The 17,123-nt window shown below is 43.3% G+C and overlaps 1 protein-coding gene across 1 annotated transcript in view; it reads right to left on the reverse strand.

Moving 5' to 3' along the window:
- Positions 1–4,556: 4,556 nt before the first annotated feature.
- Positions 4,557–17,123, reverse strand: part of FAM180A (family with sequence similarity 180 member A) — a 64,728-nt gene continuing 52,161 nt past the window's right edge. Inside the window, exons 2-3 of the mRNA XM_040438383.1 lie at positions 11,434–11,534; positions 4,557–5,684 (exon numbers count right to left, since the gene is read on the reverse strand). Coding sequence (XP_040294317.1) covers positions 5,337–5,684; positions 11,434–11,534 — 449 coding nt within the window. The 3' untranslated portion in view covers positions 4,557–5,336. The remainder of the gene's footprint in view (positions 5,685–11,433; positions 11,535–17,123) is intronic.

Raw genomic sequence — 17,123 nt, forward strand, 5'->3', positions numbered from 1 at the left:
AGAGCTACATTTATATAGAATGGAACCTTCCATTCCATTCTAACCCCCCACCCCCCCAGAGAGAGGTGGGCGAGTCCTACTTACTGCTGGAAGGGCGGGACCAGTTAGTTCCAGTCTAGCTTACTCCCTGCTAGCAGACAGGTGTGCAGGGGCACGTCTCTGCTGGACGTGCCCACGCCAGCCAGGCCCCTTTAAGCTCTGCTGGCCATGAGGCCAAAGCTTAAAGCCTCAGGAGCCAGGAGGAAAGTCATCTTATGTATATCTGTCCAGGTCCTTCACAATGTGCATCTATAATATTGTTTGCAACTGTTATGTTCATGTAATGTGCCTGGTTCACCAGCAGGTGGCAGCAAACATGGCAGAGCTACATTTATATAGAATGGAACCTTCCATTCCATTCTAACCCCCCACCCCACCCCCAGAGAGAGGTGGGCGAGTCCTACTTCCTGCTGGAAGGGCGGGACCAGTTAGTTCCAGTCTAGCTAACTCCCTGCTAGCGGACAGGTGTGCAGGGGCACGTCTCTGCTGGACGTGCCCACGCCAGCCAGGCCCCTTTAAGCTCTGCTGGCCATGAGGCCAAAGCTTAAAGCCTCAGGAGCCAGGAGGAAAGTCATCTTATGTATATCTGTCCAGGTCCTTCACAATGTGCATCTATAATATTGTTTGCAACTGTTATGTTCATGTAATGTGCCTGGTTCACCAGCAGGTGGCAGCAAACATGGCAGAGCTACATTTATATAGAATGGAACCTTCCATTCCATTCTAACCCCCCACCCCCCCCAGAGAGAGGTGGGCGAGTCCTACTTCCTGCTGGAAGGGCAGGACCAGTTAGTTCCAGTCTAGCTTACTCCCTGCTAGCGGACAGGTGTGCAGGGGCACGTCTCTGCTGGACGTGCCCACGCCAGCCAGGCCCTTTAAGCTCTGCTGGCCATGAGGCCAAAGCTTAAAACATCAGGAGCCAGGAGGAAAGTTCCCTGGCATAACTTAGAGTCCGACCACAGATAAAAAGTGCAGCTTACAGAGGAAGCCAAGTTACCTATTCAGCTTATCAGTAAAGCAGAGAGAGAGAAAGCAAGCAGAGTTATTGAAGAAGCCTGCCAGTTTAATGCTAAAGCCTGCTGGAACCAAGACAGAGCTTGAAGATTGTTTTGATGAATGCTTATTCAAGTAAAGCTGCTGTTCAACTACATACAAGGTCTGGACTCAAGTAATTTTTTTATTCCTCAATTTTTCCCCCTATTTATTACTTCGGAGCCAAAGCCTGGGGTCGAGCCGTATCCAGGTAGGAGCACTGTGACACACATAGAGAGACATTTTAGGCCGCACTATACCACTCAGCATTTCTACACCTGGGTCACTTTATATAGAGGGCCCTAGGGGGAGGCGCCTGTTGCAGCGGCACTATAGAGGCACTGTTACTACTGGGGACACTTAGGCAAGCCTTATCACTACTGGGGGCAGTAATGTTATTATCGGGAACAATATGGAGGGCATTACTACAAATGGGGACACTTTCAGGGAGAGTTATCACTGCAGGAGGTACTATTTAATGATGAGTGCACACTGGGAAGAAATATTACTACTGGCAGAACTTTAGGGAGCACTTTGGGGACTATCTGTATGGCAATGTTATTTCTTAAAAGCTATGTACACCTTCGGGGGCAATTTTTTTATGATTGCATTTGACTCATTTTGGCCCGAAAATAATTTTTTTAATAGATCTTTATTAAAAAGTATTGGGCCGTTCTGTCACAAAGGGTTAACTGTTTGTCTAGCTGTGTGAATCCTACTTTCACTTTGTTCAGTCATTTAATAAACCTTATCTCTAAATTATTTAAAGGCCATAAACACTTATTCAAGCTACATTATTACCAGTAAGATAAGAAGTGAGCTACAAGGAGTGTTTGTAAGGTCAGAGATCAAAGATAAGGAGCCCATCAGCTGAGCTGCCTGAGAAACAGAGTGCAAATTCAGAGCCTGCTACTAAAGAAACTCAAGACTGCACAGAGAGAGGGATTCATTATTTTATTTTTTTAAAGACCAATTTAAAAAAAGATTTTTATCTCAAAATGAGTACAATGCAATAATAATAAAAAATGACCCAAAGGTGTATATAACCCCCTTTACCCCCTTCCTGACAGAGCCTAATTTTGCAAATCTGACATGTGTCACTTTATGTGGTAATAACTTTGGAACGCTTTTACTTATCCAAGCCATTCAGAGAATGTTTTCTCGTGACACATTGTGCTTCATGACAGTGGTAAATTTGAGTTGATATATTTCACCCTTACTTATAAAATAATCCAAAATTCCCTCAAAATTTGGAAAAATTTCAATTTCTCTGCTTTTAAAACACAAAGTGATACCTCATAAAATATTTATTAACTAACATTCCCCATATGTCTACTTTATGCTGGCATCATTTTGTAAATGTCATTTTATTTTTTTAGGATGTTAGAAGGCTTAGAATCTTAGAAGCAATTCTTAAAATTTTTAAGAAAATTTCCAAAACCCACTTTTTAAGGACCACTTCAAGTCACATTGTGGGGCTTACATAGTGGAAACCCCCATAAATGACCCCATTGTAGAAACTGCACCCCTCAAGTTACTCAAAACTGATTTTACAAACTCAGTTAACCCTTTAGGTGTTCCACAAGAATTAAAGGAAAATGGAGATGACATTTCTAAATTTCACTTTTTTGGCAGATTTTCCATTTTAATTCTTTTTTTTTCTTCAACACAGCGAGGGTTTACAGCCAAACAAAACTCAATATTTATTACCCTGATTCTGCGGTTTACAGAAACACCCCACATGTGGTCGTAAACTGATGTGAGGGCACACGGCAGGGCGCAGAAGAAAAGGAGCGCCATATGGTTTTTGGAAGGCAGATTTTGCTGAACTGGTTTTTAGATGCCATGTCCCATTTGGAGCCGCCCTGATGCACCCTTACAGTAGAAACTCCCAAAAAGTGACCACATTTTGGAAACTAGGAGATAAGATGACCAGTTTTATTGGTACTAGTTTGGGGTACATATGATTTTTAATTGCTTTATATTACGATTTTTGTGAGGCAAGGTAACCAAAAAATTGCTGTTTTGGCACTGCTTTATTTTATTTTTTGCAACAATCATCTGACAGGGTAGATCATGTGCTATTTTTATAGAGCAGGTTGTTACGGACGCAATGATATCAAATGTGTCTACTTTGTTTGTTTGTTTCAGTTTTACATAATAAAGCATTTTAAAAAAAAATAATATGTTTTTGTGTCTCCATTTTCTGAACGCCATATTTTTATTTTTTTTCTGCCGATCATCTTGTGCAGGGGCTCGTTTTTTGCAGGAAGAGTTGACGTTTTTATTGGTACCATTTTTGAGTACATATGATTTTTTGATAATTAATTATAACACTTTATGGGGCAAGGTGACCAAAAAATTGGTTGTTTTAGCACAATTTTTATTTATTTATTTTTACAGCGTTCACCTGAGGGGTTAGGTCATGTGACATTTTTATAGAGCAGATCTTTATGGATGTGGCAATACCTAATATGTATACTTTTTTGTATTTATTTAAGTTTACACAATAATAACATTTTTGAAACAAAAAAAATATTTTTGCAGGATGAGGTGGCGGTTTGATTGGTACTATTTTGGGGGGCATATGCCTTTTTGATCACTTGGTGTTGCACTTTATGTGATGTTAGGTGACAAAAATGTTTTTTTTTTGGCACTGTTTTTATTTTTATAGAGCTGGTTGTTACAGATGCGGCAATACCTAATATGTCTACTTTTTTTTATTTATTTCACTTTAACACAATAATAACAGTTTTGAAGCAAAAAAAATATAGTTTTAATGTCTCCATATTCTGAGAGCTATATTTTTTTTTGTTTTTGAGCGATTTTCTTATGTAGGGCCTTGTTTTTTGCAGGATGAGGTGATGGTTTTATTGGTACCATTTTGTGGGACATACACCTTTTTGATCACTCAGAGTTGAACTTTTTGTGATGTAAGGTGAAAAAAATGGCTTTTTTTGACAGTTTTTTTAATGGTTTTTAATGGACGGGGTGGATCATGTAATATATTTATAGAGCGAGTCGTTTACGGACGCGGCAATACCAAATATGTCTATTTTATTTTGTTTCTATTTAAAAAAATATTACTTAATTGGGGAATTTTTTTTTTTTTAAACACTTTCTTTTTAAATTTTTTATTTTATACTTTGTGTTCCCCCAAGACCTCTGGGGGACATTTAACTTCACTTTCTTTTTTCCACGATTGATTTATCCTGTAACTGGGGTTGACATAGTAGCCCCAGTTACAGGGGAAATACAGCCCCCAGAGAGGCTGTACAGCAGAATACAGCACTGTACAGCCTCAGTGCAGGGCTGATAGAGGTCTGTGGAAGACCTGACAGCTCCTGCACTCTCCCGGCCCTGGCGGTCACATGACCACCGGGCCGGGACAGGAGGCGGCATAGCGCTTCCTGATCTGTATACACAGCGCTCGCTGTATACAGCAATCTAGAAGGTAGGGACACCTGGGTTGCCCTGCTGTCACTGACAGCGGGCCCCCCGCTCGGCAGCTGCACGACTAGCGTGCAGCTGCCATCTCTGAATGGACGTTCCAGAACGTCCATTCAGAGATAAACATCCACCCATAGGACGTTTATATCCTATGGACGGATGGGAAGTGGTTAAGTATAGTATTTGGAAACATTTAGGAACATAACTGGCACAGTACGGGGGGTTGCAGAAGGATAACACTGTTGGGGCATGAGGGTAGGGGGATAATAGAAAAGTGAGGAAACTCTGCAGAGATGAGACATGTCTAAAAGAAGATGTCATGCCACTCTGGGCCAAATGGAAAAGGTCAGGAAAGAGAATGTGTATGATAAGAGAAGACATCACTGTATATAATAGGTATGCAATGCTGTATTCTCCTGTATGTGTGATAACACTGAATGTAATATCCTTTCAAATATGCCTTTAGTACTGGGCTGGATTAATAATTTTACACATATGCATTAGGTCTTGTTTCCCAAATCTTTAAGACCATACCAATGCCCCTGCCTACGAGGTTAGTGTTCCTAGGGCACCAAATGACCTAATTCATCTGAATCACAATGATTAAGACTAAAATACTGTATATGATTACAATCCCCCTCACCCTAAAAAAAAATGTAAAAATGTTATGAAGACAGCACTGTTTTGGAAACTATAACCCATTAGTCTGTTGATCCATCTACATTGCAATAGACAAAATAAATTATATTCTTTGATATACTGGTAGGTGTATGACAACATGCATGAATAGATGGGCCATCGTCAAGACCCCTGGCTCAGTGGTGTCCCTCTTTATTATACGGGAACATCAAATCTCTCCTTAAGGCTATGAAGAGCTTGGTGAGGGTCTGCATCCAGAACTTCTGCTGGTTGCTATTGTCTGACTGTGATGTCTTCAAGGCTCCATAGGCCATGGTCAGGAGTGTCCTCTCAAAGTCTGCTCTGTTTAAGGGAGCAGAAATGTGAGACAATTTATCACCCAATCTTTGGATTTCTGATATAGACTTTGGAATCACATCATTGCACACAACATCAAAAGTGGTTGCTTTCTTTAGAGAAGACAACTCTGGGTCACGGAGAGTTAGCCGGTCATCCTTGTCAATGTTAACTCCTGTAGTTAAGAACTAGAAGAAGAAGAAGAAGAAGAAGATTTAACAGTCTTATAACGTTTTCAAAATTTGTACGGTATATGTTATTCTATCTATCTATCTATCTATCTATCTATCTATCTATCTATCTATCCATCCATCCATCTACAGTGCCTTAAAAAAGTATTCAGGTGGTCTCTAGGACCTTAGCGTGTTGTTGCAACCTCCCCGACAGTGCACTAAAACTAAATCTTAATTGTAATTGCTAAAACAACATATAAATCTTGGGATCAGAAGATTAAAACTCTCAGGGACAGGCTATTAACGGGATATGGTCTTTGATACTGGGATGTGATTCACCTCTTGGACTAATGTCGCCCCCAAAGGGTTGAGCTGCACACTGAGTGCTCACATACACATGGTGTGGATCCCTAAATAGCCTTCCTGCCTAAAATCTGAATCCTGCTTCCCTACATGTTTCGCCGAGCGATTCGGCATCTTCAGGGGAAACTCACAGGTTACAACAACACGCTAAGGTCCTAGAGACCACCTGATTATTTTTTTTGTTAATAGTGGTTAAAAAAGTATTCATACCCCTTGAACTTTTCCACTTTTTTCACGTTACACCGGCAAACTTAAAAATTTATTGGGATTTTATGTGATAGACCAAGGCAAGTATCAAGAATATGAGAAGTGAAAAGAAAAGGATTATAAGTCGCGCAGTAATGTTACGCATTCTAAAATATGTTGCGCGACATTACTGCGACAAGTAGTCGCGTGACAAATGTCGTTGTGTAGCCCTAGCCTTAGGCCTGGATTATGATTGGGCCATTCTAACACATGATTATGATTTGATCTAAAACAGGTGTGCATAACCTTTTCTAGTTGGGGACCAAATTGTCAGGCTGAGCCAATCCCAAGGACTAAAAATAAAACTTAAAGGGCTATTACCAACTGAAATACTATATCTATGGTATGGTTTCCACATGACAACACGTTGAACCAATCCCAAGGACCAAAACTAAAACTTTAAGGGGTATTACCAATTGAAATACTGTATCTATGGTATATTAAATACACTTGGCTCATGATTAAGACAACACATTGACCATCTTGTGATTCCTTCCTGCCATATGGATTTCAAAAGTTACTAATAGACGAGGATGGATTTTACTACAGCCTGCTGCTGGAAGTTTGTTCATTTGAAGTTTATCCCTGGTCCGGGGGTTCCTTGCACGGCTGCAAGCAGCGTGGGTGAGCTAAAGTTTTTTGTTTATTCACATCAAATACACTGTATATACCATATATGTCTGGTTACACTTCTAGGATTCCCTGCTATATGTCTGTTACCAGATGGTTGGGGGCCGTACAGCATGTTATTGAGGGCCACATGTAAGCCCGGGCCGCAGGTTGTGCACCCCTGATCTAAACCATTCCATTGTAGCTCTGGCTGTATGTTTAGGGCCGTTGTCGTGCTTAAAGGTGAATCTCAGCCTTAAAGGGAGTCTGTCACCTCCATATGGCCATATACAGTGCTTACATTGCCCTATAGCACACCTATACATGAATGTAATGGTACCTTTGTCTTTAGACTTGCAGAAGCTGGAAAAACAAACTTTGATATGCAAATGAGCACTCGCAAGTGCCCAGGGGCGGCGTTCACTGTGTTGGTGCCCAGGCTGCCCTGCCTTTTTTCATTGTTCCCCCACCCCAGCCTCTGCATATGCCCGCCCTCCTATTCCCTTGCATCATCCTAAGGTCCGGCCGAGATCCCGCGACTGTGCACTGCCTTGCAAAACCAGCCAATCGCCGGAGCATGCGCAGTAGTTAAAGCAATGCCGTGCCAACAATGGGCATCGCGAGTGCTCATTTGCATATCAATCAAAGTTCGTTTTTCTAGCTTCTGCAAGTCTAAAGACAAAGACAAAGGTACCATAACATTCATGTATAGGTGTGCTATAGGGCAATGTAAGCACTGTATATGGCCATATGGAGGTGACAGACTCCCTTTAAGCCTTTTGCAGCCTCTACCAGATTTTCCTCCAGGATTGCCCTGTATTTAGCTCCATCCATCTTCCCATGAACTCTGATCAGCTTCCCTGTCCCTGCTGAAGACAAGCATCCCCACAGCATGATGCTGCCACCACCATGTTTCCTGGTGGGGATGGTGTGTTCAAGGTGATATTTTCGGCCAAACATAGAGTTTTGCATTTAGGCCAAAAAGTTCAACTTTGGTCTCATCTGTCCAGAGCACCTTCTTCCACATGTTTTCTGTGTCCCCTACATGACTTGTGTCAAACTGCAAATGGGACTTGTTATTGCTTGCTTTCAAAAATGGCTTTATTCTTGCCACTCTTCCATAAAGGCTAGATTTGTGGAGTACACAACTAATAGATTCTCCCACCTGATCTGTGGAGCTGTGGCAGTGTGTCTTATAGATATAGTCTGAATCAGTGGCGAAGCTAGAAATGACTGGGCCCCACAGCATAAGCAGCCGCTTCCCCTGCTTCCCCTATAGTTACGCCACTGGTCTGAATGCTAATGACCGCTTCCATTATGGAAGTGGATATCAGCATGGAGGAGGCGCAGGGGCCGTGAGGAAAGCATTGCAATGTCTCCCTGGTCGTCTTCTAAGCACCTCCTCCGCACTGTGTCCTGGCGGCTGTGCGACGTCAGGTCAGAGTGCAGTGCGGGCCGGAAGAAGACCAGGGAGTGGTGAGTGAGTGTCAGCGACATCTGGAGCAAGAGAGGTAAGTTTATTAATTTTTTTAATGTCTGATCTGAGGTTGATGGGGTCCGATCTAAGGCTGATGGGGTATGATCTGAGGTCTGATGGAGCTTGGGGGTCTGATTTTGGGAGCTGACTTGAGGTCTGATGAAGAATGGATGTCTGATGAGGATTGAGGGTCTGCTCTGAGGTCTGATGTGAAATATTTTTTTCTTATTTTCCTTATAGTCCAGTGCGTCTTATAGTCCAGAAAATACGGTATCATTTTCTTTTTACTTCACACATACTTGCTACTTTGTGAAAAAATTAGGAAAAGTTCAAGGGGTATGAATACTTTTTCAAGGCATTGTATCTATCTGATATTTCTCATCTCCTTTTCTTTGCATTTACATCATGTTTATTCCATATTGCACACACATTACTGGAAAATATACAGGTTATAAAGTGATATATGTATATACAGTATATACAGTCATAGATGATAATTGCAGTCCATATAAACATTATATTCTTGACCTCGTAATCCTCCAGGTGCAGGAATCACTAATCCACTGAAAACAAGTTGGGAAAAATGGAATTTTACCTTTTCGTAGTTATATCTGCTTCTTGGAAAGTTTGATGATGACCCATATGGCCACCACCAAGGTACGTTATCCATTATTCCAAAACTCCTGGTTGGCAAATTTTCCCAGTTATACACCTTCTCCCACATCACTTCACAATTATACAGCTTTACCTTTCAGGAATTTGGGAATGCTTGGTGACAACGTTAGTGGAAGTTGAAATATGTAGTTTATTCTGTACCATACAGTATGTCTTCTATGGCTAAAGACCTATGGACACAGGGCCGGCGCCACCTGTAAGGCGACCTAGGCAGGTGCGGTTTAAAAAAAAAACATTGGTTAAGTGGCGGCCGGGCCGGTCCTGCCGCAAGTTTTTTATTAAAGTACGGGCCCTCCCCCGCACCGGGCGGCTGCCACACTGCCCGGGCTGGCGCATCTATTATTGTGCACCGCCCGTGCGCAGTCTGAAGAGAGGGACTGACAGGAGGAAAGCGCCTCTAATGTAGCATGGCCGAGCTCTGTTCGGTCCGCCGTACAGGAGCTTTTGTTTTCTGTAACCGGCCGGACTGACAGGAAGTGCTCACTTAGTGTGCACTTCCTTTCAGTCCGGCCGGGTACAGGAAACAAATGCTCCTGTACCGCGGATCGAACAGACCACGGCCATGCTACACTAGAGGTGGGGGGGAATGAGAGTGACAAGGGAGGGGGGGAGGAAATGAGAGTGACAAGGGAGTGGGGCGGGAGGAAATGAGAGTGACAAGGGAGTGGGGCGGGAGGAAATGAGAGTGACAAGGGAGTGGGGGGGGAATGAGAGTGACAAGAGGGGGGGGAATGAGAGTGACAAGGGAGGGGGGGGAGAATGAGAGTGACAAGGGAGGGGGGGGAATGAGAGTGACAAGGGAGGGGGGAATGAGAGTGACAAGGGAGGGGGGAAATGAGAGTTACAAAGGAGGGGGGGAAATGAGAGTGACAAAGGAGGGGGGGAATGAGAGTGACAGAGGAGGGGGAGAGGAAATGAGAGTGACAAGGGAGTGGGGGGGATGAGAGTGACAAGGGAGGGGGGGATGAGAGTGACAAGGGAGGGGGGGATGAGAGTGACAAGGGAGGGGGGGGGAATGAGAGTGACAAGGGAGGGGGGGAATGAGAGTGACAAGGGAGGGGGGGAAATGAGAGTGACAAGGGAGGGGGGAATGAGAGTGACAAGGGAGGGGGGAATGAGAGTGACAAGGGAGGGGGGGAATGAGAGTAACAAGGGAGGGGGGGGGAATGAGAGTGACAAGGGAGGGGGGAATGAGGGTGACAAGGGAAGGGGGGAATGAGAGTGACAAGGGAGGGGGGAATGAGAGTGACAAGGGAGGGGGGAATGAGAGTGACAAGGGAGGGGGGGAATGAGAGTGACAAGGAAGGGGGGGAATGAGAGTGACAAGGGAGGGGGAGAGAGTGACAAGGGGCGGAGTGAGAAAGAGAGTGACAAGGAAGGGGGAGAAGAGAGTGATGAGGGAGGGGGGAGAAGAGAGTGACGAGGGAGGGGGGAGAAGAGAGTGATGAGGGAGGGGGGAGAAGAGAGTGACAAGGGAGGGGGGGAGAAGAGAGTGACAAGGGAGGGGGGGGGAGAGAGTGACAAGGGAGGGAGGGGGAGAAGAGAGTGACAAGGGAGGGAGGGGGGAGAAGAGTGTGACAAGGGAGGGGGGGAGAAGAGAGTGACAAGGGAGGGGGGAGAAGAGAGTGACAAGGGAGGGGGGGAGAAGAGTGTGACAAGGGAGGGAGGGGGAGAAGAGAGGGACAAGGGAGGGGGGGAGAAGAGAGTGACAAGGGAGGGAGGGGGGAGAAGAGAGTGACAAGGGAGGGAGGGGGGAGAAGAGTGTGACAAGGGAGGGAGGGGGGAGAAGAGTGTGACAAGGGAGGGGGGAGAAGAGAGTGACAAGGGAGGGAGGGGGGGAGAAGAGAGTGACAAGGGAAGGCGGGGGGAGAAGAGAGTGACAAGGGAAGGGGGGGGGGGGGGAAGAGAGTGACCAGGGAGTCCCCAGAGCCAGACCAAGAGCCAGACTGCAGCCAGAGAGCAGATCATCTTATTGTCCTGGTGGTAAGTAGACAATGCAATATGTTTATTATTTAATTGTTTAGTTATTAATACTACATTGGAAACTAATTTACCTCACATTAAAAGGACACTATAGTCCCAGAACCACTACAGTTTAATAGCAGTTCTTTTAATTCAAATGCTGAGAAAGGGGTGGAACATATGTGATGTCATGATATGGGCAGATCATCTGATAAGGGGGGGGGGGGGGGCGGCAATTTTTTATCTTGCCTAGGGTGGCAAAAATCCTTGCACCGGCCCTGTAAATGGACATGTATGAGTTAAACAGCAGCATCTGCTCTGGGAAGGGCGTCCACTTAGCACGATTTCTCTGCATTATCCCAGCAATGCTTATAATAAGACATTCTTTGTCATTAACGCATTTTGGAAAGAATCTATAGATTTTCCACTGACCTCATAGAGCAGCTCCACCTCCGGCAGGGACATTTGAAGAATGGGGTCCAGGAATTCAGGGGAAGAACGACGCACACGATGGGCGGATGGAAAAAACAAAGCTATGGATAATAGAACAGGTTGTACAGTGAATTTACATCCTGTTACTCATACTCATGTTATGCCAACATGGCACATGTTACTACATACAAGAATATGTATAACTTATATCAGCTGTACTAATAAAAAATTATATACAGAAGATGCCCAGGTTATACCAGCATGGTCCATATCACTATATACAAGAAGATGTATAACTTATACCAGCTGTACATATATAATTATATACAGAGGATACCCAGCTTATACCAGCATGATCCATATCACTATATACAAGAAGATGTATATCTTTAAGCTGTACATATCTAATTATATACAAAAGATGCCCAGGTTATGCCAGCATGGTCCATATCACTATATACAAGAAGATGTATAACTTATACCAGGTGTACATATATAATTATATACGGAAGATGCTCTGGTTATTCTAGCATGGTCGATATCACTATATACAAGTAGATGTACAACTTATACCAGCTGTACATATATAATTATATACAGAAGATGCCCAGGTTATACCAGCATGGTCAATTTTACTATATACAAGTAGATGTATAATGTATACCAGCTGTACATATACAGTTGTGTTCAAAATTATTCAACCCCCCCCCTCTCTGGTGGGACTTAAAGAAAGCCGTTGCAGCGCGCAAGCCTAAGAATGTGACTGAACTGGAGGCTTTTGCCCATGAAGAATGGGCAAAGATACCCGTAGATCGCTGCAAGACACTTGTGTCAAGCTATGCTTCACGTTTAAAAGCTGTTATAACTGGAAAAGGATGTTGTACTAAGTACTAAGATTGAATGTCACTTGGGGGTTGAATAAAACTGATAATGATGTGAGCACAGAAAAGACATTTGTGGTTATTTCATTATAAATGTTATGTTATATTTGTCTGACTTACAAGTGCCTCTTTGATTTAATTGTAAACAAGATGACTGAAATGATCAAAATCAATGTCAAACTGGCCAAAACACTCAATTTCAGTGGGGGTTGAATAATTTTGAACACAACTGTATAATTATATACAGAAGATGCCTAGGTTATGCCAGTATAGTCCATATCCCTATATACAAGAAGATGTATAACTTATACCAGCTGTACATTTATAATTATATACAGAAGTTGCCCAGGTTATACCAGCATGGCCCATATCACTATATGCAAGAAGGTGTATAACTTATATCAGCTGTACACATATATTTATATACAGAAGATACCCAGACTATACCAGCATGGTTCATATCACTATATACAAGAAGATGTATAACTTATACCAGCTGTACATATATAATTATATACAGAAGATGCTCAGGTTATACCAACATGGTCCATATCAAAATATACAAGAAGATGTATAACTGATACCAGCTGCACATATCTAATATATAAAGCTGAGTGTATGTTTGTGTGTATGGCCGCTGAAGGAATCCGCACCGTCACATTTACAATCACGAAATTTGGCACACAGGTACATCAGGTGTCCGGGAAGGTTTTAGACCGGGTCTCGGCTCTCTAGCACGTACCGTTTCTGAGATATTCACCAAAAAATGCATTAGCCAATAGAAGCTCGCAGGCCCTTAGTCTCCACTTACACCAGATCTCCATAACAACCCAGCCATTTTTCTTCCCTGCTGTAGGTCAGCATTAAAGGGGCAGGGCACTGTAGATGACACTGTTAAGGGAGCGGATTGCTATGGAGGTCACAGTTAAGAGTGCAGGTAGGGTGGCCATTCAGGCCACTTTCAAAAGACAGACTTAAAAACCCCGCCCCCATGCCCCGCTAAGCCACCCCCCTGACGCGATTAGGCTATGCGCCCTCCCACTCCGCAGCCGAGAGGGATTGAAAAAATTAAGGTAAGAATCAACATTTGTCAGCTGCAGGGGTGGGAGGGAGGGTGATTTTCTCCCTGCAGCTCACGCTCAGACAGCACAGTGCTGCGGTCTGAGAGTGAGCTGTTCAAAAGGACATCCCTGTGTCCATTCAGGCCCTGCGCCGGCCTAAAACCAGACCTCTGGCCCCCCTAGGGGCAGGCTGCTGTGAAGGTCACAGTTAAGGGGACGGTCCGCTAGGGAGGTCAGTGTTAAGGGGCAGATTCCTGTAGAGGCCACTGTTAAGGGGCGGGGTGTTGTGGAAATCACTGTTAAGGAGATGGGGTATTGTGGAGGTCACTAATAAAGGGGCGGCCGCTGTGGAGGTCACTGTTAAAGGGAAGGGTGCTGTGGAGGTCACTGTCAAGGGGGTGGGGTGCTGTGGAACTCACTGTTAAAGGGGCAGGCTGCTGTAAAGGTCAAAGTTAAGGGGGTGGGCTGCTGTGGAGTTCCCTTTTTAAGGAGACAGGGCACTGTGGGAGGTCAGTGTTAAGGGGTTGGGGCTGTGGAGGTCACTGTTAAGGGGGCGGTTGATATCTTTTAACGACACATGCAAAGATTAACCCTTTTACGCATTTGGACGTAACTGTACGTCTCTGATAAATGTAAGTGCCCCCTGTGGCGGAACCCGCCTCGCCACTGGGCATTGGAAAGGCCTGGCTACCCGCCTCCTACCTACTGACTATGGCCCCTGGTGAATTTGTACTTTGAATGCAATTTGTGCATGTGGTATTTTATATTGCTGCTACTGGCCCTTTAATGGACATCCGTGGACATATTATGACTTTTAGGAACAATGCCCCTTTAAGACTGTGTAGCAGATTGCATTCAGGCTGTCTTTAATATTATGTATGTTATTATGGGTTCGGTTAAATTGTATTGCTATGTATTGTAAACTGTAATGTTTACTATGTTAAAGGCATTGCTTTTCTGTGCCTCTTCTCCTCCCCCTTTTTCCTGTCCCATTGTTTCCCCAGCAAGGTGTTGTCTCAGGGACACTGGGAGACCAGTAATCTAGCTGCTCTGTCCCTCCTCCATCTCCCATCAGCCCTTGCTATTGTCTGGCCCCACCCTTCCTTGTACCAGAGTCCTCTAGGTGCCCTATTGTATGTATATCAGGCTGTTGGGGGGTTTAAAGTAGGTGTGCTGTGTCTAAATAAAGTCAGTTCCTGTTTTAACCCTCAAGGTGAAGTGTCGTCTCATTCTTGGGGGAGGATTTATTGCATGCTGTCCCAGTTTGACTGCTAGGAGTGTAAACCTATTCGTATGGTTTCCTATTCAACTGTCTACAGCATTCATATGCTTGAGAGGATTTATATGCTTCTTCGGTTCGGTGATTGTGGTGTCTGCCAGAGTGCTTGGAAACCTCAGGAAACGCTAGGAGTAGCCATCAACGGAGGTACTCAGTCTAGGGGTGCCCGGTGATCCGTTACACTCCCCCACATGTGGCCATTGCCCCCCAGATGCCCCCTGCTGCGATGTCCTCTGTGCCAGCTCTGATGGCATCAGCTCAGGAACTGCTGTAACTTACAGCTAACACTCTGCTGCAACGGTCAAAATCGGTGCTTTCACCGTTCTCGGCCGTTTAACCCCATAGATGCTGTGGTCAGCAGCTGCCCGCGGCATCCATGGGGTTGAGACGGAGGGAGCGCCCTCTCTCTTGTATCGGGCCGCTGCTGCGATGGCAGCGGCCCGATGGTTGCCGTGGCAAAGGCGTCCGGGCTGCCCTGAGGGTCTGATCAACCTTAGTGTAAATGTAGCACTGAGTATACAATGCATTGCAATAGATGAATATTGCAATGCACTGTATAGCCATCAGGTCCACTGGATCTTGAAGATCCAGATGGGTCTTGATAAATAAAAAAAAGTGTGAAAAACTTTTAAAAAAAAAGTAAAAAAAATATTTTTTTTATAAAAATTTTAATTGTCTTTTCTCATATCTCTTCATTTATGTCATAAAAAAATAAAAAATCTGCACATAATTAGTATCGCCCTGTCCGTAATGACCTGATCTATAAAAGTATCATATTACTAATCCCGCGCGGTGAAGTCCGTAAAAAATAATGTAGAAAAAAATGGCGGAATTGCTGTTTTTGTCACCTTACGTCCACAAAAAAAAAATAACAAGTGATAAAAAGACATATGTACCCCAAAATTATACCAATAAAAACTACAGCCCATCATGCAAAAAACAAGCCCGCAGACGGCTACATTGGTGAAAAAATAAAAAAGTTATGGACTTTGGTATATGGCGATGCAAAATATCACTTATTTTTAACACAAAAGTGATTTTATGCTGAAAAAGTAGTAAAACATAAAAAACTACATAAATTTGGTATCACCATAACCGTATCAACCAACAGAATAAAATAATCATCTAATATTTACCACAAGAGGAACCCCATAAAAAATTAAAATAAAAACACTGACAGAATTGCCATTTTTGACCACTTCACCTCCATAAAAAAATTGTATAAAAAGTGATCAAAAAGACATATGTACCCCAAAATGACACCAATAAAAACTACAGCCCATCCCGCAAAAAATAAGCCCCCAAACAGCTACATTGGTGAAAAAATGCAAATGTTATGGGCCCTAAACTAATTTCAGCAAATTAAATGTTAGAAAATCCTGATGCCGCTTTTACCCTTCTGAATGCTGCTGTGCCCCCAAACAGCGGTTTATGACCACGTATGAGGTGTTGCCATATTCAGGAAAAAATGCATAACAAATTGTGTGCTGCATTTTCTCCTGTTACCCCTTGTGAAAATGAAAAATTTGGGGCTAAAGCAACTTTATATTGGAAATAAAAGTTAATTTTTCATTTTCACAGCCATGTGTTTTTAAATTCTATGAAACGCTTGTTGGGTCAAAGCATTCAGTTCACCACTAAATTTATTCCTTGAGGGGTGTAGTTTCCAAAATGGGGTCACTTTTTGGGGTTTCTCTTCAAATGTGACATGGCACCTGAAAACCATTCCAGCAAAATCTGCCCTCCGTTAACAATATGGCGCTCCTTTCCCTCTGCACCCCGCCGTGTGCTCATAAAGCAGTTTACGACCACATATGGGGTGTTTCTGTAAGCTGCAGAATCAGGGTAATAAATATTTTGGTTTCTTTGGGTGTTAACCCTTGCTGTGTTACATTAAATGGATAATCTGCCCAAAAATCTGCCCATTTTGCTTTAATTCTTGTGGAACACCTAAAGGGTTAATAAAGTTTTTAAAATCAGTTTTGAATAACTTGAGGGGTGTAATTTCTAAAATGTGGTCATTTATGGGTGGTTTCTACTGTGTAAGTCCCACAAAGTGACTTCATAACTGAAATGGTCCTTAAAAAAGTGGGTTTTGGAATATTTCTTAAAAATCTTAAAATTTAAAATGTGCTTCTAAACTTCCAAGCCTTCTAACTTCCTAAAAAAATAAATTGACAATTACAAAATGATGCCAACATAAAGTAGACATATGGGGAATGTAAAGTGTAACTATTTTATGAAGTATCACTATCCGTCTTAAACGCAAAGAAATTCTAATTTTGAAAATAGTGAATTTTCCCAAAATTTCAGCAAATTTGGGATTTTTGTATGCATAAAGGTAAAATGTATCAACTCAAATTCACCACTAACATGAAGTATGTCGTGTCACGAGAAAACAGTCTGAGAATGGCTTGGATAAGTAAAAGTGTTCCAAGGTTATTACCACAAAAAGTGACACGTCAGATT

This window comes from Bufo bufo, chromosome 1 (genome assembly GCF_905171765.1).
Source record: "Bufo bufo chromosome 1, aBufBuf1.1, whole genome shotgun sequence".
Classification (NCBI taxonomy): domain Eukaryota; kingdom Metazoa; phylum Chordata; class Amphibia; order Anura; family Bufonidae; genus Bufo; species Bufo bufo.